Raw genomic sequence first — 22,405 nt, forward strand, 5'->3', positions numbered from 1 at the left:
TAGGTGTGCATATGTCTATTCAAGTGACGACTCCTATTTCTCTAGGATATATTCCTAGGAGTGGGATTGCTGGATTGAATGGTATGTCTATTTCTAGCTTTCTGAGGAAGTGCCATATCATTTTCCAAAATGGTTGTGTCATTTTGCATTCCCACCAGCAGTGCATAAGAGTTCCGATCTCCCCGCACCCGAGAGGGGCTTCTCTTTGCTAGTGCTGTCATCAGACAGAGTCTCCTCCGAGATGTACTCTGAATCTCCAGGGACTTTCAGAACAGCAGTTGCCTCTGGTCTCTTCTTGGAGGGAGTCAGCTGTGTGACACCTGTTGGCCTGGAAAGGCTGGTGACTGTCATCTCTCAGTTCCATGCAGCAGTAAGGAAGAGGGGCATAAGGAAAGGATGCTCTTTCCCTTTTAAAATGTTTTCTAAAAGGCATTCATAGCTTCTGCTTGTACTTAATTAACCAAAACTTAATCACGTGGCCAGCCTAGCTGCTGGGGAGGCTGGGGGGATGACCCTCTTTTAGTTGGGGTCAGGGGCACAATGAACCTTGCTAAAAATCAGGAATCTGTTACTTAGATAAGGAGAAAATAAAGTTTTGGGTAAGTGCACAGCAGTATCTGCCACACTTTAGCTGTTACCTCTGTGGTACTTTCCCCAGCTCTCCAAGGCAGAATGAGAAACACTTTCCCCTGGACCCCCGGAACACTTTACTCATTCCTTTGTTAGGATGTACCAGGCCATTAAGTTTATTTATCCCTTTGCATCTGATTTCCCAGCCCAGCTCCAAGCTCCTTAAGGCAGGAACTATATTTTATTTATCTTTATCATCCGAGCCTAGTACAGAGTCTGGCTTATTTAATAGGAGTCCTGTAAATATTTGTTGAATAAGTAACTGAATAAATAGCCCTTCTGTCAGGGGAGGAACAGTATTCATATACTCTTAGGCAAAGTCCTTCTCTGAGAAGATCATCTTCTCTGATTAAGAGGACCACCTCAGGAGGTATATACATGGAACAGAAGAGTGGGAAATAAAATAGATGTTGATTGGAACCTATTGTATATGAATAATTTGTAGTTTGTAGTTTCATTAAAAGTTTTACTTGACCTCCACTTTATAAACAACAGTAATGCTTTTGATTTTAAAAAAACGAGTACTATCTCATTTTACCCTGGTAACATTCGTGGCAGTGAGACTGGCCTAACTTCTTTGAGCATCTAAACCTGAAGCTGACTTGCAAAACAAGACATAATTTGGGTTAGGACTATGCTTTTCAGAAGAACAGGTTTGAATTTCAGTAAAGGAATTCAGATTTCTCACATGAGCTATTTCAGTGAAAAGCCTTCTCAGTCGGTCTTCTTAACACAGTCTCTGCTTTCTTCAGTACTTTTCAGATACTGTTATCTGATTAATGTTACTAAGGCTCAACTCTTAATCATTCCTCCACTCAGAAACTTTTTGACTGCCCACCACCTGAATATTCAAGTTCATACTCCCTAGTCTGCGGTCTCAACTGCCTTTCAGATCTTATCCTGTACTCCCTGTCTTTGTTATCTAGTGCTGCTATAACAGAAATACCACAAGTGGGTGGCTTTAACAAACAGAAATTTATTTTCTCACAGCTTAGGAGACTAGAGGTCCCAATTCGGAGTGCTGGCTCTAGGGGAAAGGCTTTCTCTGTCAGCCCTGGAGGAAGGTCCTTGTCTCTTCAGCCTCTGCTTCCTGGTTCCTTGGAGGTCTACATGTGTCTTGGCATCTGTTGTCCCCTGGGTCTAGGAGGTTCTCAGCACAGGGACCCCAGGTCCAAAGGTTGCACTCTACTCCCAGCTCTTCTTTCTTGGTTGTAGTAAGTTCCCACTCCTCTCTGCTCGCTTCTGTCTTTTATCTCTCGTAAGATAGAAGGTATGACTCAGTAAGGATGGAGACTTGAGTAAGGGTTTAATCACAAAATGGAGGATAGTTAGATCACAATGTGGAAGACAACCACACAATACTGGGAATCATGGCCTAGCCAAATTGACACATATTTTGGGGGGATGCAGTTCAATCCATGACATTCCCCTTCATGTCTTCTGTGCTTAAAAAGAGAACTACATTGTGTTTCCCATACAGACCCTCACACTTACTCACCTCCATGCTATTGCTCTTACTCCTCTGCTTGGTATGCAGACTTCCTTACCTCAGATCTATGCTGTGGTGTAGCATTCTGTTCAGGGGTTGCCTTCTAAAGTCAGCACATAAGTGAAAATCAAGTTGTCATATCACCTTTGAAAATACCTGAAGTAGCCTATAAAGTACAATATTTAGGGTCTTTATACATACGATCCTTTACACTAAAATATAATTGTACAATATGAAGTGTATTTTTTACTATACTACTATAAGGAGCCCTGGTGGCACAGTGGTTAAGAGCTATGGTGAGCTACAGCTGCTAACCAAAAGGTCGGCAGTTCGAATCCACCAGTTGCTCCTTGGAAACTCTGTGGGGCAGTTCTGCTCTGTCCTGTAGGGTCGCTATGAGTCAGAACCTACTAGATGGCACCCAACAACAACAGCTATAATAGAGTCATTTCCCTCAGAGCATATAGTTGACCCCATGTTGATTGAACATAGAGTGTAACATCACTCTGGTCTGATTTCTAAAGCCCAGCTTAAATGCAGCTTTCCAGGCAGAGTCTTCTTTGATTCCCCCCCAGCTCCGAGAAACCTCAGGGGCCTTAGAACTAGAACTTGGCCTCTTAACTTTATTCTTCTGTATACTGTGAAGAGAGTGGAGATTTGGTGTCCGTTTTAACCTCTCTGTTAGACTAAAGACTCCTTAAGGGCAGGATTTGAGTTCTTGTTCCAGCACTGACTGTGTGACCTTAGGCAAGTTACTTAACCTTAGTTTTCTCATCCAGAAATTAGAGATGGTAATACCAGTCTTATAGGATTATGATAAGAAGCGGGCTAACATACATGAAGCACTTAGCACAGAACCTAGCATGTAATATGTGCTTGATAAGTAGCAATTATTATTTGTAAAATATATATGTAGTTTTGTAGTAATCATAATGCAGATACATGGTTGTGTTATTTTACTTAAAAGTATTTCACTTAAAATGATTTTATAAACACTTCTCCGATTCTTATACATCATCATTTTATCAGCTTAATGTCCTACACAGAATTTCACCTGTTGCACCATAGTTTTACTTAATTGTCCACTTGTGCATATTACTAGATCAAGTGATACAAGCATTTTTTATGAGCTATTTTATGTTTTGTATTATGTGGGAATGGATAACATAAGGCTGAATCTTCAGAAAAGGGCAGTATTATATAGTAAGAGTTACACCAGCACCCAAATTTGTTGCCAACTGGTTTGCATCCAGATGTTTAAGAAAAAAGTAACTAAACAAACATGTTTTCATAGGAGTGGTCTCTAGATTATGGTCTGGTTGAAACCAAGGCATGTTGTACTCTTAATGCTCCGTTTGGTATTAAATATCACTGCTCTGTAGGGAGAAACACTGTTGATCTACCTCCTGGGGCATTTTTGACTAGTATAGTCAGGGCCTTTCTACTCGAAAGGAGAGAATCATTTAATTAAGACACCTTTAAAAAGTTACAACCTGGGGGTGGTTGTTCTGGGGGTTTTTTGTTTTGTTTTTGCATGATGGTTTTTCTACATGGCTTTTGATTCACAGTAAAGCCTCTCACGATTCTTAGGTATTTTCTGCTCCTCTGTATCACTGAAGTTTATAATGCAAATTTTTAAAAGCATAGTAGTTATACATTCTTCAGAGTAGTCTCCTTTTGGAGAGTATGCACATTATTCAGAGATTTCTTAATATTTTTCAGACTCTGTTCACACTTGAAATCAAGAAGTATATCAGAGAGGTACATCTTGGGCAGTATATTTGATTTTATACATAGCAAAACTTACGTAGCACCAAGCCAGTTGTGAATAAGGCCAGGTGATTTAACATAGGGCTAAAATGAAGTGTAGCTTCAAAGTAATAAAACTGATTTTTTTGATGAATTAAGTCAGCTGTTAAAAGGGAGTTCTGAAATTGTTTTACACATTGAAGGCATTATTAGAATATGTATCTAGCCTCCAAAAGTAGCCAGCCTAAAGGACAGTACTTATTACTAAAAAAAACAGCAACTAAGAACTTCAGCTGTTAATCCATATGCTTTCATGCTATCTCATGTAGTTCATTAATTCTATAAATACTTACTTAGCGCACATAATATGCTAGGCATTGTAGAGCCTGGAGTACAGAACTGAGTAAGACATGGGCCCCTGCCTATAAGGAATTCCGGCAAAAGAGGCAACTGTGTCTGTAATATAACACATTGAGTGTTTTAATATTAATAAGGTAAGCAAAGATGTGCTTCAAAAGTATTATTCATAAATTAATAAAACAATTTGCCATCAAGTCATAGACAAATTTCAGCAAAACTAGAATCTAGTCTGAAAAAGTACAGTGCATTTGTAGTTATGGAAATAGCCACTGTTCCTTCATCCTGCCTCAGACCTTCACACACACAGGATATTTCCTCTACCTGGAATGCTATTCCCACCACACTCCCAACCTGGCTAAATACTCTGTCCTTCAGATCTCAGCTTATACGTTATTTCCCCATGGAAGCCTTCCCTCACTTCTCCAGTCTAAATTGGATTCCCCCAACAGTTATTCTCTCCTTGAAATTTTTTTTTTTTTTTTTAGTTGTTTAACATCCATCTCTGCTGTTACCCTGCACTGTGAGCTTCATAAGGGCAGGGCCTTTCGTGTTTTATCACCACTATGCATTCACACCAGGCCCTAGTGGTGCAGTGGTTAAGAGCTCAATTGCTAACCGAAGAGGTCAACAGTTTGAATCCACCAGCTGCACCTTAGAAACCCTATGGGGTAGTTCTTCTCTGTCCCATAGAGTCACTATGAGTCAGAGCCGACTTGATGGCATTGAGTTTGGTTTGGTTTTGGTATGCAGCCACACAGTAAGCTTCATTTATTCATCAATTGCCTGAATTGGTGAGTGCCCACTATGTGCTAGATACTGCGCTAATATTTCACAGACAGTATCTTCCTTCATCCTCAAGATAATCCTCTGAGGTATTTATTATGGTCTATTTTAGACTCCAAAGAATTATGTAACTTATCCATGATCGCATAGCTAGTAAATGGCAGAGCCAGAATTTGAACTCATTTTATAAACTAACTAAACCCTTCTTGACTACCTGAAGTTAAATGACACTAGCATTTTTGTTTGGCTTTCTGTATGTAACAAAGTATGTTAACTATTAACCAGAACTCTGTTAACTTGTGGTTTTACATACATGTATTAGTAAGTGACATTTACAGTCGGATTCTATAGTATATTCTAAATCATAAAAAAGAAAGTTAAAAGGTTGGAATCAGAATTTTAGGTGGAGGGAGAACTGATATGAAAGCCTCTTGTTTTCTAGATGAGAAACCAAGACTCAAAACAGTGGCACAGCTTGTGAACTAGAAGCTAGGGCTCCTGCTTCCCGGTCGGGCAGTAACATGTTACAACATCTCCGTTCAGTTTAGGGCAGCTTCTAATTGCATGTTTTTATGTTCCTTTTCTCTTTTGGACTCTCTAGACCAGAAGGCTATACAGGTATCCCCCGCTTTTCGCAAGTTTGCTTTATGCCACTTCACTTTTATGAAAGACCTACATTAGTACCTGTTTTGCTAACCAAGAGAAATCCAAGGAGGGTTTTCGCATTCAGCTTTTGTTTTGCAGTGGGCTGTTAGCGTGCACCCCAAGCAGCAAGAGTGAAACCGCACTGTACATAAGTTACTTCTGCTTTATAGGGCTGTGTATTTATCATATCATTCCTGCTTTTACTATATGTTCATGTCATTTTAGGTTTTATCTGTTATTTGGTGTGATTTGGTAGGTTATTTTTTGGGCCTGGGAATGCTCAAAAAATTTTCCTATATAACTTAATGGTAATTGCTTATTCACTTTACGCTATTTTGGCTTATGAAAAGTTTCATAGGAATGCTCTGCTTTTGGATAGGGGGGACAACCAATATTCTTTTGCCGTACTAAGTAATAAAGTGTCTACTTTAGACCAAGATAACTAGGTAAAGTTACTAGGTAGGAGTAGGTCTTCGTTATTTAGTGCTGCTGTAACAGAAATACAACAAATGGGTGGCTTTAACAGACAGAAATTTATTTTCTCACAGTTTAAGAGGCTAGAAGTCTGAATTCAGGAGGCCAGCTCTAGGGGAAGGCTTTCTTTCTCTGTCAGCTCTAGGGGAAGATCCTTGCCTTTTTTTCCCCGTTTCTATTCCTTAGCGATCTTGTGGCATGGCATCTATCTTCCCCCATCTCTGCTGTTTTGCTGCTTGCTTTATCTGCTTTTATATCTCAAAAAGATTGATGTAAGAAATACCCTACACTAATACTGCCTCGTTAACCTAACAAAGAATACCAATTTCAAAATAACCACAGGTACAGGGGATACGTATTTTGGGGGGACACAGTTCAATCCTTAACAAGGTAGTTGAGAGACTCTTTGAGCTTGTCTATTTTATGACCTTCTCAATGACTCTGTAAAATAAAATCCACAGTCAAATCCCCATCTTGCAAGTGGTAAAGAGCCCTGGTGAGAGTAAACAAGTTGCCCAAGGTTACAGAGTGTGTTACGGTTGGAGCTGGAGTTAGAACTTGATCCTCTAGACCGAAGGGCCGCAAACTATGGCCAGCGCCATCTGTTTTTGTAAAGTTGATCGGAATACCGCCACACTCATTCGTTTACATATTGTCTATAACTGCTTTCACACTACAACGGCAAAGTTTAGTAGTTGTGACAGACATTATGGCCCACAAAACCTAAAACATTTACTCTCTGGCCTTTTACAAACGAAGTTTGCTGACCCCTATTATAGGGGTTCTGGCACCAGGGCCCTAGTTCTTTCCACTTGTGAGAAATGCTTACTGCCTTTTCAAGCTGTCACATTTCGTAGGAAAGGATCTGTATCTCTGGGGTCTTTTCCCGTAGAACAGATGTTCTAAACCTGCCAGCCTACAAAGATTGGTGCCAGTTTTTCTGGGCAAAAGATACAGAATTTTCCAAAGTTTGAATTACTGCTACAGAACATGTCATGAGGTATTAAAAACAGACACAGCCAACCTACACTAATGGTACTGGACCAAGTGCACACTGAGTACAGTTCATGACATTGGAGCTTTTAAACTGATCATATGTATTTGTATGAGGTGCTTTGGACTCTGAGAATAAAAGTACATGAAGCTCTGTCTCAGTCATTCTGAAAGCGTGATCCCTGGACTAGCAGCAGCACCAACTGGCTTGTAAACTTGTTAGAAATGCAAATTCTCAGGCTCCACCCCATTGGTAATCCTAGGGTGGGGCCCAGCCATCAGTGTTTCAACAAGACCTTCAGGTGATTCTGACACACACTAAAGCTTGAGAACCATAATGGGACCTGAGAAATTGCATTTCAAACAAATTCTAAGAGGATATTGGTCTGGGGATGACACTTTCAGAGCTACTGCTCTAGATAGTAGAAAAAGAAAGTAGGACATAGGCCAAGAAGATAATTTTTCGAGTTGATAAGATCTATTGAGACTCTGAAAACTCAGATAGTTGGACTCTAAAGAGCTTAAAATGGACATTTTTGGCCAATTTTACTTCAAAATTTAATTTAAAAAAATGCTAAGTATAGAAAATACTTTGGTGAGTAGCGTCTAGGTTCTTAAAAGCATCTGAGCAGCCATCTAAGATACTCCACTGGTCTCACCCCATCTGGAGCAAGGCAGAATGAAGAAAACCAAGACAAAAGGGAAAGATTGGTCCAAACGACTGATGGACCACAACTGCCATGACGTCCAGCACAACTAGATGGTGCCCGGCTACCACCACTGCCTGCTCTGACAGGGATCACGATAGAGGGTCCCAGACAGAGCTGGAGAAAAATGTAGAACAAAATTCTAACTCACAAAAAAAGACCAGACTGGCCTGACAGAGATTGGAGAAACCCCTAGAGTATGGTCCCCGGACACCCTTTTAGCTCAGTGATGAAGTCACTCCTGAGGTTCACCCTTCAGCCGAAGATTAGACAGCCTTATAAAACAAGACTAAAGGGGTACACCAGCCCAGGGGCAAGGACTAGAAGGCAGGGGTAGATAGGAAAGCTGGTAATAGGGAACCCAAGGTCGAGAAGGGGAGAGTGTTGACATGTCATGGGGTTGGTAACCAGTGTCACAAAACAATACGTATACCAGTTGTTTAATGAGAAGCTAGTTTATTCTGTAAACCTGCATCTAAAGTACAATTATAAAAAATTAAAAAATGCTAAGTATAGAAAATAATAAAGCTACCACCTGGATACCAATTCTCCAACTTTAGCGTCTCAACATTTTGCTTTTTGCTTGTTTGTTTTAAAGAAGTGAGAGTATAGATACAGGTGAAGGCTCCTGTATACCTTTTCAGGATCCCAGTCCTCTCTCTTTCTCCCTAGAGAACCACCATCCCGAATTGAGTGTGCATCACACACATAAATTTTTTAGAATTTTACTACTTATGCATATATCTGTAAACAACACAGGTTTGCACATTTTCCGGCTTTACACTACTGATCTTGTAACAGACAATTATTCTGCAACTTGTTCCCTAGACATTATGTTTTTCAGTATTATTCAGGTTGATGTAGTATAACTTTACCTCATGTATTTTACCTGCTGTGTGAATATACCATGATTTATTAATTTATCATCCTTTCAGTTGGCATAACCTTGTTCCTAATTTTTTACTATCTAAAGCAGTGCTGCAGTTGATACTTTTCTACATGTATACTATGTCATCTCTAGGACATGTGCCAGGCAAGGAATAGCTGAGAAGTAGGGTCGAGTTTGCTCCAACTCACGGCAACCTTTGTATAACAGAACGAAGCATTGCCAGGTCCTGTGCCGTCTTCATGATTGTTGGTACGTTTGAGTCCACTGTGGCTGTTGTGTCAGTCCATCTTCCTAAGTATTGCTCTCGTCTTCACTGACCCTCTGCTTTACTAACCATGACGTCCTTTTCTGGTCATTGGTCTTTCCCGCTGACGTGTCCAAAGTAAGTAAGCCAGAGTCTCTCCATTCTCACTTCTAAGGAGCATTTGGTTGTATTTCTTCCAGACCGATTTGTTCATTCTTTTGGTGGTCCACAGAATAGTCAATATTTTTCACCAGCACCACAATTCAAATGCATCAATTCTTCTGTCTTCGTTTTTTATTGTTCAGCTTTCTCATGCATATCAGGCAATTGAAAAGACCATGGCTTGGATCAGACATAACCTTAATCGTCAAAGTGACTTTTTGCTTTTTAAAACTTCAGAGGTCTTTTGCAGCAGATTTGCCCAGTGCAACACATCATTTGATTTCTTGACTGGTGCTTCCACAGACACTGATTATTGATCCAAATAGAACGAAATCATTGACAACTGCAGTTTTTTTCTCCATATGTCATGCCATTATTTATTGGTCCAGTTGTGAGAATTTTCATTTTCTTCATGTTCAGGCATAATCTATACTGAATGCTGTAGTCTTTGACCTTCATCACTAAGTGCTTCAAGCCATCTTCATTTTCAGGAAGCAAGGCTGTGTCATATGCATGTTCCAGTCCTGATGCTGCGTTCTTCATGTAGTCCAGCTTCTCGGATTATTTGTTCAGCATGTGGATTGAGTGAGGTCAAAGGATGCGACCTGCCGCACACCTTTTCCAGTCTTAAACCATGCAGTATCCTCTTGTTCTGTTGAATAACTGCTTCTTGATCTGTGTACATATTCCTCATGTGCACAATTGCTAATTCTGCTAGTGACTGTGCCTGTTGACTCACTTACCTGCAAGGTATGAGAGTCCCATTTCTCTAAATTTTTATCAGAACTTGGCATTTGTAGACATTTGAATTTTTGCCGATTAGAATGATGTGAAATGCCTTCTCATTTTTGACTTTTGTAATTCCCGGGGTGCTAAGGTGCAACATATCATGTTTCTTAACATTTCAAGTTTCGTCTTCTGTGAATTACCCGTGATAGCCTCTGCCCATTTTTTATTGGGTTATTTGTCTTTACATGTATTTATAGATGCTCTTTTGTAATCTCTGCTAACATTTTATGAGTTATTTGTGTTTCAGGTACTTCATTTCAGTCTGTAGCTAGCCTTTTAGCTATGTGTTTTGTTGTTTTGGGTTTTTTCTTTATTTGAGGTACCAAAGTTTATAATTTTAATGGCAAATTTATCAAATTTTTTCTTTATGATTTATCCTTTTTTGTGCCTTATTTAAGAAAACCTTTCCTTACTCTTGGGTCATAAAGAGTCTCTATTTTTGTTGATGTTTAAAACTTTGCTTTGTACATTTAAGTCTTTAATCTATCCGGAATTTATTTTTGTGTGTGGTAAGATGTAGAGATCTAATTTTCTTTTTCCGTGTAGTTGCCCAGTTGTTCCAACATCACCCTTTTTTCTTTGATTTCTAACGCCTTCTCTGTGATATCCCAAGATTTTTTTATGCTCACTGGTTTGTTTTGGGTTTTCTACTCTGTTCTGTTGATCTGTTTCTCTATCCTTTTGTCCAGTTCACATCATCTCAATTATTATTTTATATAGATACCTAATATCTACTAAGACAAATTATCCTATTATGACCTTTTTTAAAACTGTTCTGACTCTTCAAGATAAAGTATAAAATCACCTTGTCAAAGTCCATGAAAAATCCTGTTTTACCATTTTGATTGGCATTACATTAAATTTATAGATTAATTTGGAGAGAATTGACTGTCTTTCAGTTCATAAACGTGGTATATCTATTCTTTATTCAGGTCTTCTACTATAGCCTTCAGTAATGCTTTATGATTTTTCCCAGGAAGGTCTTGGGCATCTTTTGTTAGATTTATTTAAAAATTTTTTTTTTTAATTGTGCTTTAAGTGAAAGTTTATAATTCAAGTTAGTTTCTCGTACAAAAATTTATACATACATTGTTACATGACTCTAGTTGCTCTCCCTGTAATGTGACAGCACACTCCTCCTTTCTGCCCCAGATTTCCCATGTCCATTCAGCCAGCTTCTGACTCTCTCTGCCTTCTCATCTCACCTCCGGACAGGAGCTGCCCATTTAGTCTCTTGTTTCTACTTGAGCTAAGAAGCACGCTCTTCACGAGTATCATTTTATGTCCCACAGTCCAGTCTAATCTTTGTCTGAAGAGTAGGCCTCAGGAATGGTTTTAGTTTTGGGCTAACAGAGAGTCCGGGGACCATGTCTTCTGGGGTCCCTCCAGTCTCAATCAAACCATTAAATCTGATCTTTTTACTAGAATTTTGAGTTCTGCACCCTACCTTGCTCCTGCTCTGTCATGAACTCTGTGTTCCTGGGTATATTATATTGTATATAGCTAATGTATGCATTCTAGTAATGTGTGTGTGTATAAATACATATATGAAATACTTGTGAATAGTATTATTTTTTAACTTGTTATTTCTGACATATAGTAATACTTTTTTTTTCCTTTACAAACACGTTATTCTCTCCTTTTCCAGTAGATGGCAGTAAATACACTAAGATTTCATTAAGAATCTGTTTTTTTCCCAGTGATGTCTTATTTTTTCCTCTGAAATTAAAATGACTTACACATTTATAGGTATTGGTTCTGAACGATTTCTAAATTATCTCCCTTTGTTCCATTTAGGAGGATAAAAGGAAGCAAGATCGGGACCGTGTGGAGAATGAGGCAGAAAACGACCTCCAGTGTCAGGCCCCAGTAAGACTAGACTTGCCTCCTGAGAAGCCTCTCACAAGCTCTTTAGCCAAACAAGAAGGTTGGAATAACTGAATTAACTGTACTGAATGAGGAAGCTGAAGATATTTCAAGGGTCATAGCCAGGAAAAGCGACTGGGTTTTAGCTTTTAAGTTAAAGTGTGTTGTTGTTTGTTGTTGTTAGGGGCCGTCAAGTAGTTTCCAACTCATAGCAACCCTGTGTACAACACAGTGAAACACTGCCCAGTCCTGCACCATCCTACAATCATTGCCATCCTTGAGCCCATGGTTGCAGCCACTGTGTCACTCCATCTGTTAAGGGTCTTCCTCCTTTTTGCTGACCCTTTACTTTGCCAGGTATGACTGATGTCCTTCTCCGAGGAATAGTCCTTCCTGATAACGTGTCCAAAGCACATAAGACAAAGTTTCATCATCCTCGCTTCTAAGGAGCATTCTGACTGTACTTCTTCCAAGACAGATTTGTTCATTCTTTTGGCACTCCATGATACATTATTCACTACTCTTCGCCAACACCGTTATTCAAAGGCATTGATTCTCCTTTCGTCTTCCTTATTCATTGTCCACCTTTCAAATGAATATGAGGCAGTTGAAAATACCATGGCTTTGGTCAGGCTCATCTTAGTCCTCAAAGTGGCATCTTTGCTTTTGAGCACTTTAAAGAGGTCTTTTGCAGCAGATTTGCCCAATGCAATACGGCAATACGTCGTTTGATTTTTTTGACTGCTGCTTCCATGGGCGTTGATTGTGCATCCAAGTAAAATGAAATCCTTTATGACTTCAGTATTTTCTCCATTTATCATGATGTTGCTTATTGGTCTAGTTGTGAGGATTTTTGTTTTCTTTATGTTGAAATGTAATCCATACTGAAGGCTGTGGTCTTTGATCTTCATCAGAAAGTGCTTCCAGTCCTCTTTGCACTTCTGTACAAGATGTTTAATAGTGAATACCAGAGAAACGATACAGAAAGAAAACAAGCTAAGTATAAAACTCTCTAGAATCTTCCTTTAAAAAAACTCTTTTGCTTTCTGTTTTTCTTTAGAAGTAGAACAGACACCCCTTCAAGAAGCTTTGAATCAACTGATGAGACAATTGCAAAGGTAAATGTTTCTTCCAGCATTTTCATAACATGGAAGTTGAAATGGTAAAATATATAGGATCCAAACCACTTCCCTTTTTTTGACTACTTAAAGCCACATTTTGTGGCCTAGATCCAAATGTACTTGATTTTAAAGTGGATGGTAAATATTTTGTCTGGCAATAGAAGTACTTTAAGAGGCTGACTTTTAAATGTTCTTATTTGCTTTGTTTTAACTGGTAACTTGAATGCTGTTACATAATACTCTTAACGGCAACTTTCTTTTTTATCTAAAGTAATTTCTGATGTTAAAGCTTTAAAGGTGGAATAAACAATACAGATATTTCCAGTTTTGCTAATAGATTGAAGTACTTTCTGTGTATTTGTGCAGTGCCTATCATGCTGTGAGCGTTCAGTAATTAGTAAGGCTAGGAGAAGAAACAAAGCACCATAAATAGGATTTGTGACCCTCTTTTAAATGCGGAATTTATTCTGAAAACTTTAATGTCTAGATTAAACAAACGTTAAGTAAACCTCTTAAAAGAGAAAAGAATCTTTGTTTTTCACTTTGTTGTACTTATATGTCAACCCCAGAGAACATCATAAATAATTTTTCGAGATGAAGCCTCTACAGCTCTCTATATTTAGCACCTATTCAGCTTTGCAGTTAAGATGATACGCTACCAGCCTCTCTTCTTCTTTGGTGTTACAGAGTAGTTGAGAAAATTGAATCTCTAGTTTTTATGTGTGAATAAATTATTCATTACTTGTCCCAAAGGAGTGAATGTGTGAGTATTCAGCGTTCCATGTCAATTAAAAGTTATGACTATAAAGTGCTTCGGCTGCCTTTTAGTTAACAGAAAATTGGAATGTAGGTTAATGATGTCACCTTAACAGAAATCTACTTTAAAAGGTATATCTTAGTCCAAGGATCTTAACATTGCTCAGAACATTTTGGAATTAGAACCCGAAATTAGGTTTTAGATAGCCTTAGTGATTGGGTGAGTTTTTATTGTGAGGCTCAGAGAGCTAAGACTGGTAAAGGATATAATTGATCAAGTTTGCCAAAGCCATTTTGGGTCAAAAAATTAGATTGAATTCTATAGTAAAATGACTCATTTTGTGGGGTATAGTTGATAATTTGCTCTGAAAGATAGTTGCCAAAGCAGACTTCTAGAGATGACTAGTGTTGTTATTCATGGTAGCTCCGATGAACAGAATGAATTTGGATATGTAAGTTCTAGACTGGATATTTTTGCTCATTCCCATCATTTTTTTTGTGTCGCTGCTTAGGCATCCTGCTGGGAAGAATAAAAGTAGCTTCAGGCAGACTTGAGTTCAGATTCCATCTCAATCCCTTATTAGCTTTATGTCTTAGTCATCTAGTCCTGCTGTAATAAAAATACCACAAGTGGAAGGCTTTAAGAAAGAGAAATTCATTTTCTCACCGTCTAGTAGGCTAGAAGTCGAAATTCAGGGCATCAGCTCCAGGGGAAGGCTTTCTCTGTCGGCTATGGAGGAAGGTCCTTGTCATCAGTCTTCCCCTGGACTAGGAGCGTCTCTGCGCAGGAACCTTGGGTCCAAAGGACATGCTCTGCTCCCAACGCTGTTTTCTTGGTGATATGAGGTCCCCATCTCTGCTTGCTTCCCTTTCCTTTTATCTCTTGTAAGATAAAAGGTGGTACAGGCCACACCCCAGGGAAACTTGCTTTACATTGGATCAGGGATGTGACCTTAGTAAGGGTGTTACGATCCCATCCTAATCTCCTTTAACATAATCTCATCTTGCCTTATTAACCACGGGCAGAGATTAGGATTTACAACCCATAGGAAAAGTAATCACAGTATGGAGGACAACCACAAAATACCGAGCATCATGGCCTAACCAAGTTGACACATATTTTGGGGGGACACAGTTCAATCCATGACATTCCATCCTTTAGCCCACAATTCATGTCCTTACCACACATAAAACATATTCACCCCATCATATCATAGCAAAAGTCTTAACTCCAAGTCCAAAATTCAAAAATTCTTCTTCATCTGTGAAATCTAGAATACAAATTACCTGCTTCCAGAGGTATAGTGGTGCAACAGGCAGACACAAGTTCAACATTTCCATTACAAATGGAATAAATTACAGGGAAAGAAGGCATAGCAGGCACCAGGCAAGTCAGCAGAACACATTACATTAGCCCTCAAGGCTTTGAAAGTAATCCTCTGTTTTCTGAAACCATTCATACAATAGCCCTGCCCTCCAGACTCTAGGTATTGGCCACACTCTTCGGATTCCAAGTGGAGACCCCATGGCCCTGGGCTTCAGCTCTGCCTTCCAGGCCCACTGGGATGGCAACTCTGCTCCCTCGGCTTTGGGCATACCATTCTCCTAGTCCATCTGAGTGGCGACTCCACCCTTAGAAACACCAGAGGCCATGACTCCACCCTTTGAGACCCCAGATGTCGTGGCCATACCCATTGAGACTGAGGCAACTCTGCTTCCTGTGTTCCTTTTCTCTTAAGCTTATGTTTCGTGGTTCCTTGGCCTCTTGGCCCGTTAGGCCTCACTGCCTGCATCTGCCCTGCTGGGGCAAGTATTCCAAAGCTCTGTAGCTCCACCGATAAGTGCCTGGAGACACCCCACTCCGCCAGGAAGCCTCCTGCCAAAGGCACTCAGCTCTCTCGCTCCTTGGGTTGGTTCCAGCACTGTCTCACCCTGGTCTCCTGGTTCTGCTGCTGCCGCTTCTTGTCATCTGCGCTGTCTTCAGTGTTAACAGTTCTCACCTCCTTTTGAGTCCTCTATCCACTCAGAGTTTCAGAACCGCTTCTACATTTTAGGTATCTGTTAGAGCAGCACCCCACTCTCAGTACCAAATTTCTGTGTTGGTTGTCTAGTGCTGCTGTAACGGAAATACCACAAGTGGATAGCTTTAACAAAGAGAAATTTATTGTCTCACAGTCTAGTAACCTGCAAGTCCAGATTCAGGGCTCAGCGCCAGAGGAAGGCTTTCTCTCTGTCGGCGCTGGAGGACGGTCCTTGTCATCAATCTTCCCCTGAACTAGGAGCTTCTCTGTGCAGGGAGCCCGGGTCCAAAGGACGGACTCTGCTTCTGGCGCAGCTTTCTTGGTGGTCCGAGGTCCCTGCTCTCTGCTCGCTTCCCTCTCCTTTTATCTCTGTAAGATAAAAGGTGGTGCAGGCCACATCCCAGGGAAGCTTTCCTTACATTGGATCAGGGATGTGACCTGAGCAAGGGTGTTATATCCCACACTAAACCTCCTTAACATAATCCACTCTTTCCTCATTAACCACAAGCAGAGATGAGGATTTACAACACATAGGAAAACCACATCAGATGACAAAATAGTGGACAATCACACAATACTGGGAATCGTAGCCTAGCCAGATTGATACATATATTGTTGGGGGACACAGTTCAGTCCATGACAATGACCTAGAACAAATTAGGGTCGCTATGGGTTGGAACCAACTTGACAGCACGTAACAGCAACAAGAACAAGCCTCAGTGCGCTCATCTGTAATTAAGGATACCACCACCTTGATGGCTTTTGTGAGGATTAGATATAAAATATGTCACGTGCTTACCCTGGGCCTGGTGTATGGTAAATACATTTTAAGTTTCTACTTCTTCATGATAAAAAACACTTAACAAACTAAAAATAGAAGGGAAATTTCCCAACATGATAAAGGGCATTTATGAAAAAACCCACAGCTGAAATCATACACGATGGTGAAAAAGTAAAAGGTTTCTAACATCAGGAACAAGACAAGGATGCCGACTTTACCACAGCTGTCAACATCATGAGTCTCTGGGTGGTGCAAATGATTAAGTGCTCAACTGTTAACCAAAAGATTGGTGATTCAAACCCACCTAGAGGTGTCTCAGAAGAAAGCCCGGGTGATCTGTTTCCAAAAGGTCATAGCTATTGAAAACCCTATGGAGTTAGTTCTACTCTCCACACGTGGTGGTTATGAGTCAGAATCAACTCAACAGCAACTGGTTTGGTTTTTTTGGTTTTATCAGCTATGTACTGGAAGGTCTAGCGAGAGCAAATTAGACACCAAAAAGAAATAAAAAGACATCCGAATCAGAAAAGAAGTAAAATTATCTCTAATTGCATATGACATCATTCTCTATCCAGAAAATCCTAAGAAATCCATAAGGAAGCTGCTAGAGCTAATAAACGAATTCAGCAAAGTTGCAGGTTACAAAATTAACACACAAAAATCTGTTGTGTTTTTATACACCAGCAGTGAACAGTCTGAAAAGGAATTTAAGAAAACAGTTCCATTTACAGTAGCATCTCTAAAGGAATACCTAGGTATAAATTTAACCAAAGAAGTGAAAGAATTATATACTGAAAACTATAAAACATGGCTGAAAGAAATTTTAAAAGACCCAATTGTACACGTGGACTTCACCGGATGGATTATACAGGACTCAAATTGACTACATCTTTGGAAAGAGACAGTGGAGAAACTCAGTATCACCAGTCAAGACAAAGCCAGGGGCAGACCTGTGGTACAGACCATCAATTGCTCATGTGCAAGTTCAAGTTGAAGAAAATCAAAAACAAGTGCACGAGAGCCAAAATAAAATCTTGAATACATCTCACCTCATTTGACACACTGAACTCTAATGACCGAAGACCAAAAGAGTTGTAGTGAAGAAAGTAAAAGGTCATTAAAAAGACAAAAAACAAGAAAAAGACCAGAATGGATGTCAGAAGACATTCTGAAAGTTGCTCTTAAGCGCAGAGTAGCCAGTGCCAACACAAGAAATGATGGAGTGAAAGAGCTGAAGAGAAGATTTCAAGGGGTGGTTTAGGAAGACTAGATAAAGTATTATGATGAAATGTGCAAAGACTTGGAGTTAGAAAACCAAAAAGGAATGGGTACGATCAGCATTTCTCAGTTCAAGCCTGAAATTGGCGTTACTGAACAAGTTAATTTGAACGACGCAGGAAGCATCAAAAGAAGATGGAATACAGAGTCACTGTACCAGAAAGAATTGGTGACGTTCAAACAATTCAGAACTTAGTATATGATCGAGAACAAATGGACTGAAGAAAGAAGTTCAAGCTGTACCAAAGGCATTGGTGAAAAACAAGCCTCCAGGAATTGATGCAATACTAATTGATATGTTTCAACAAACGGATGCAGCGCTGGAAGCACTTAGTCATCTATGTCAAGAAATTTGGTAGTAAGCTACCTGGCCAGCTGACTGGAAAAGATCCATATTCATGCCTATTCCAAAGAAAGTCAGTCAGACAATGGCAAAAATCATCAAACTCAATATCAGATGCTAGCAGAATTTTGCTGAAAATAATTCAGAAACAACTGTAACTTTACATCAACAGGGAATTGCCAAAAGTTCAAGTCAGATTCAGAAGGGGACCTGGAACGAGAGATATCATTGCTGATGTCAAATGATCTTGGCCAAACACCAGAAAAATGTTTCCTTGTGTTTTATTGACTGCACAAAGGCACCCGATTGTGTGAATCATAACAAATTACGGATAACATTGTGACAAATGGGAATTCCAGAGCACTTCGTTTTGCTCATGCGGAACTTGCGTATGGATCAAGAGGCAGTTGTTCAAACAGAACAAGGGGATACTTCATGGTTTAAGATTGGAAAAGGTGTGCAGCAGGGTTGTATCCTTTCACTTTATTCAGTGTGTATGCTGAACAAATAATCCTCAAAGCTGAACTAGATGAAGAAGAACGCGGCATCAGAATTGGAGGAAGACCCATTAACAGCCTGCAATATGCAGATGACACGACCTTGCTTGCCGAAAATGAAGACTGTTTGAAGTGCTGACTGATGAAGGTTAAAGACTGTAGCGTTTAGTGTGGATTACGCCTAAACATGAAGAAAGCGAAAATCCTCACAGCTGAACTGATAAACAACATCATGATAAGTGGAGAAAAATTTAAGTCGTCGGCAGTTTTATTCTACTTGGATTAACAATGTCTTTGGAAGCAGCAGTCGAAAGCAAATGACATATTGCAATGGGAAGATCTGCAAAAGAGCTGTTTAAAGTTTTAAAAAGCAAAGATGTCACTTTGATGACTAAGGTGCATCTGACCCAAGCCACGGTCTTTTCACTTGCCTCATACGTATGTAAAGCTGAACAGTAAAAGAGGAAGATAGAATTGTATGCATTCAAATTGTGATATTGGTAAAGAATAGCGAGTGTACCGTGGACTGCCAAAAGAATGGAAAATCAATCTTAGCAGAAATACAACCAGAGTGCTCCTTAGAAGCAAGGGTGGTGATACTTCTGCTCACTTTAGGAACATCAGAACGATTGCTAGAAAAGAACAATTGTTTGGTAAAGTAGAGGGTCAGTGAAAATGAGGGTAACCCTCAGTGAGATGGATTGACAAAGTAGTCACAACAATGGGCTCAAAACATACCAATGATCCTGAAGATGGCACAGCACCAGGCAGCATTTTGTTCTGTTACACATACGGTTGCCATGAGTCAGAGCCAACTCAACAGCAACTAACAACAAATAAATGGAAAGACATCTTATGTTCATGGACTTGAAAACTTAAAATGTCAATACTTCATCTACAGATTTAATGCAATCCCTATCAAAATTCCAATAGCCTTTTTTGTAGAAATGGAAAAGCAGATCCTTAAATTCATATGAAATTACAAAGGACCCCAAATAGCCAAAATAATCTTGAAAAAGAACAAAGTAGGATGACTCACACTTCCGGATTTCAAAACGTACTAGAAAGCTACAGTAGTCACAACACTGTGGTACTGGCATAATGACAGACATATAGACCAATGAAGTGTAACTAAGAGTCCAGAAATAAACCCATACTTCTACAGTCAGTTGATTTTCGATGTGGGTGCCAAGTCCCTTCGATGAGGAAAGAATAGTCTCTTTAACAAATGGTACTGGGACAGCTGGATTTCCACATGCAGAAGAAAGAAGTTGGACCTTTACCTCACACTATATATGGAAATTCACTCAAAATGGATCAATGACCTAAAGATACAAGTCTTAGAAGAAAACAAAGGTAAACCTTCAGGACCTTGTATTCTGCCTTAATGGGTCTAGCTGAGCCTTCCCCCAGCACACACAGTAGAATTTTTTAAAAGCTCCTCTGATGATTACTCATGTGCAGCCAGAGTTGAGAACCTATGATAGAAAGTACTAGTGCTCAGATTTAGGGGTATCATGAAGACCTTTCTTAGTATCAGTTTTTTGAGAGTGCACACATGCACAGGCATATGACAGAAGTTTTATCCATTGATTGAGAAAATACACACATATACACATGGATGCAATAATTCTGTGGCCCACAAGGAGTCCAAGCCTATTAGAAATTACAGATAAGCATTCATTCATAGTTAAACATTTCTACGTTTTCTCCCACGGTTAATGACAATATACAGTACTAATCTCCCAAAGGCCCAAGACGTTAGTTGTTGGTCTAGGTTATTTTGCTTTGTTTTCCCATTTGTAGGAGGTGCTACTAATTAATTAGGCTACATATTTGAAAAGAAACGTTACCTGTCTTAAGAGTACAGCTAGTATATAAAACATCTTAACCTTGTTATTAAATAGTTATTAGTCTTTAAAATTTTTTCCGTCAATTTTCAGTGAAAAACTTGGTAGCATACTACGGATTCTTTCTCCATTTAGAGTTCTCTGACGTCTGCTCCTAGATCAATAAATTTGTTTGTCGTAGAAATATAAGATTGCTTTTTCCGTATCTTCACAGAAAAGACCCAAGTGCTTTCTTTTCGTTTCCTGTGACTGATTTTATTGCTCCTGGCTACTCCATGATCATTAAACACCCAATGGATTTTAGTACCATGAAAGAAAAGATCAAGAACAATGACTACCAGTCCATAGAAGAACTAAAGGTAATTATAATTTTTTATATTTTCATTGGAGAAATAGACTGAGTTCTTACACAAAATAAAACTCTCAGAGACATCTTTATACACTTGAGAGTCAAACTCTTGGATTCTACATACACAAAAACTTGGTGAAAATCTAAAGGTCTGGTATTCAGAATATTTCAGATTGACCTTTATTTTGCTAAGAATTAAGTTTATTTTGATATCCAAAATCTTTGTGTTTTTCTGTCTTAGAAAATGTTTTATGTGCTCAGTGATAGAAAACTAGATGAAACAAGCCATCTACTATATTTTATTGTTTTGTTTTGTTTTTAGTGATATGTTGAGTTTTATGTGTATTCTAAAATATATTTTCACAGCCTTTAAAATAAAAAGATGGTATTAGATTTTTATCTTCTCATCAATATAGGTAAAATTGATGCTTTAATGAAAGTATAATTACAGTAGAATTTCTTTTTCTGTTTCTAGACGTATAAAGTGTGTGTGTCTTCTAAAATAGAGACCAGATTGGCTTGTCCAAAAATACTAAATGACAGTTTAATTACATTTTTTACTTTGATGTATAGCTTCTGTGCCAAAAAATTTGGAAGACAGCTACCTGGCCAAACAACCGAAAGAGATTCTTATTTGTGCCCATTCCATAGAAAGGTGATCCAACAGAATGTGGAAATTATTGAACAATGTCATTAGTATTACACACAGGTAAAATTTTGCTGAAGGTAATTCAGAGGTGGTTGTAGCAGTACATCGACAAGAAATTGCCAGAAATTCAAGCCAAATTCAGAAGAAGACGTGGAACAAGGTATATCATTGCTGATGTCAGGTGGATCTTGGCTGAAAGCAGAAAGTACTAGAAAGATGTTTACCTGTGTTTTGTTGACAATGCCAAGACATTCAACTGTGTGGATCATAACAAATTATGGATAACATTACTAAGAATGGGAATTCCAGCACACTTAATTGTGCTCAGGAGGAACCTGTACATAGACCAAGAAGCAGTTGTTCGAACAGGACAAGGGGATATGGCATGGTTTAAAATCAGGAAGAGTGTGTATCAGGGTTATCCTTTCACCATACTTTGTTTAACCTGTATGCTGAGCAAATAATGCGAGAGGCTGGACAATATGAGGAGTAACACAGCATCAGGATTGGAGGAGGACTCATTAACAACCTATGATACGTACATGACACAACCTTGCTTGCTGAAAGCAAAGAGGACTTGAAGCCCTTACTGATGAAGATCAAAGACTACAGCCTTCAGTATGGATTACACTTCAACATAAAGAAAACAAAAATCCTCACAGCTTGACCAGTAAGCAGCATCATGATAAACGGGGAAAAGATTGAAGTTGTCAGGGATTTCATTTTACTTAGATGTACAATCAACGCCCATGGAAGTGGCAGTCAAAAAAATCAAACGACCTACTGCATCGGACAAATCTGCTACAAAAGACCTCTTTAAAGTGTTAAAAGCAAAGGTGCTACTTTGAGGGCTAAAGTGTGCGTGACCCAAGCCATGATATTTTCAGTCACCTCATATGCATGTGAAAGCTGAACAATGAATAAGGAAGACCCAGAAGAATTAATGCCTTTGAATTATGGCGTTAGCAAAGAATATTGAA

At 39.2% G+C, this 22,405-nt stretch overlaps 1 protein-coding gene across 3 annotated transcripts in view; it reads left to right on the forward strand.

Annotated features, from left to right (window-relative positions):
• Window positions 1-22,405, forward strand: part of BRD7 (bromodomain containing 7) — a 57,221-nt gene that overhangs the window by 8,757 nt on the left and 26,059 nt on the right. For all 3 annotated transcript variants that reach the window (XM_023726935.1, XM_004371679.2, XM_023726936.1), the window contains 3 exons: window positions 11,712-11,841; window positions 12,841-12,898; window positions 20,642-20,786. In XM_023726935.1, the coding sequence (XP_023582703.1) occupies window positions 11,712-11,841; window positions 12,841-12,898; window positions 20,642-20,786 (333 nt within the window). The remainder of the gene's footprint in view (window positions 1-11,711; window positions 11,842-12,840; window positions 12,899-20,641; window positions 20,787-22,405) is intronic.

This window comes from Trichechus manatus, unplaced genomic scaffold, assembly GCF_000243295.1.
Source record: "Trichechus manatus latirostris isolate Lorelei unplaced genomic scaffold, TriManLat1.0 scaffold00014, whole genome shotgun sequence".
Lineage (NCBI taxonomy): Eukaryota > Metazoa > Chordata > Mammalia > Sirenia > Trichechidae > Trichechus > Trichechus manatus.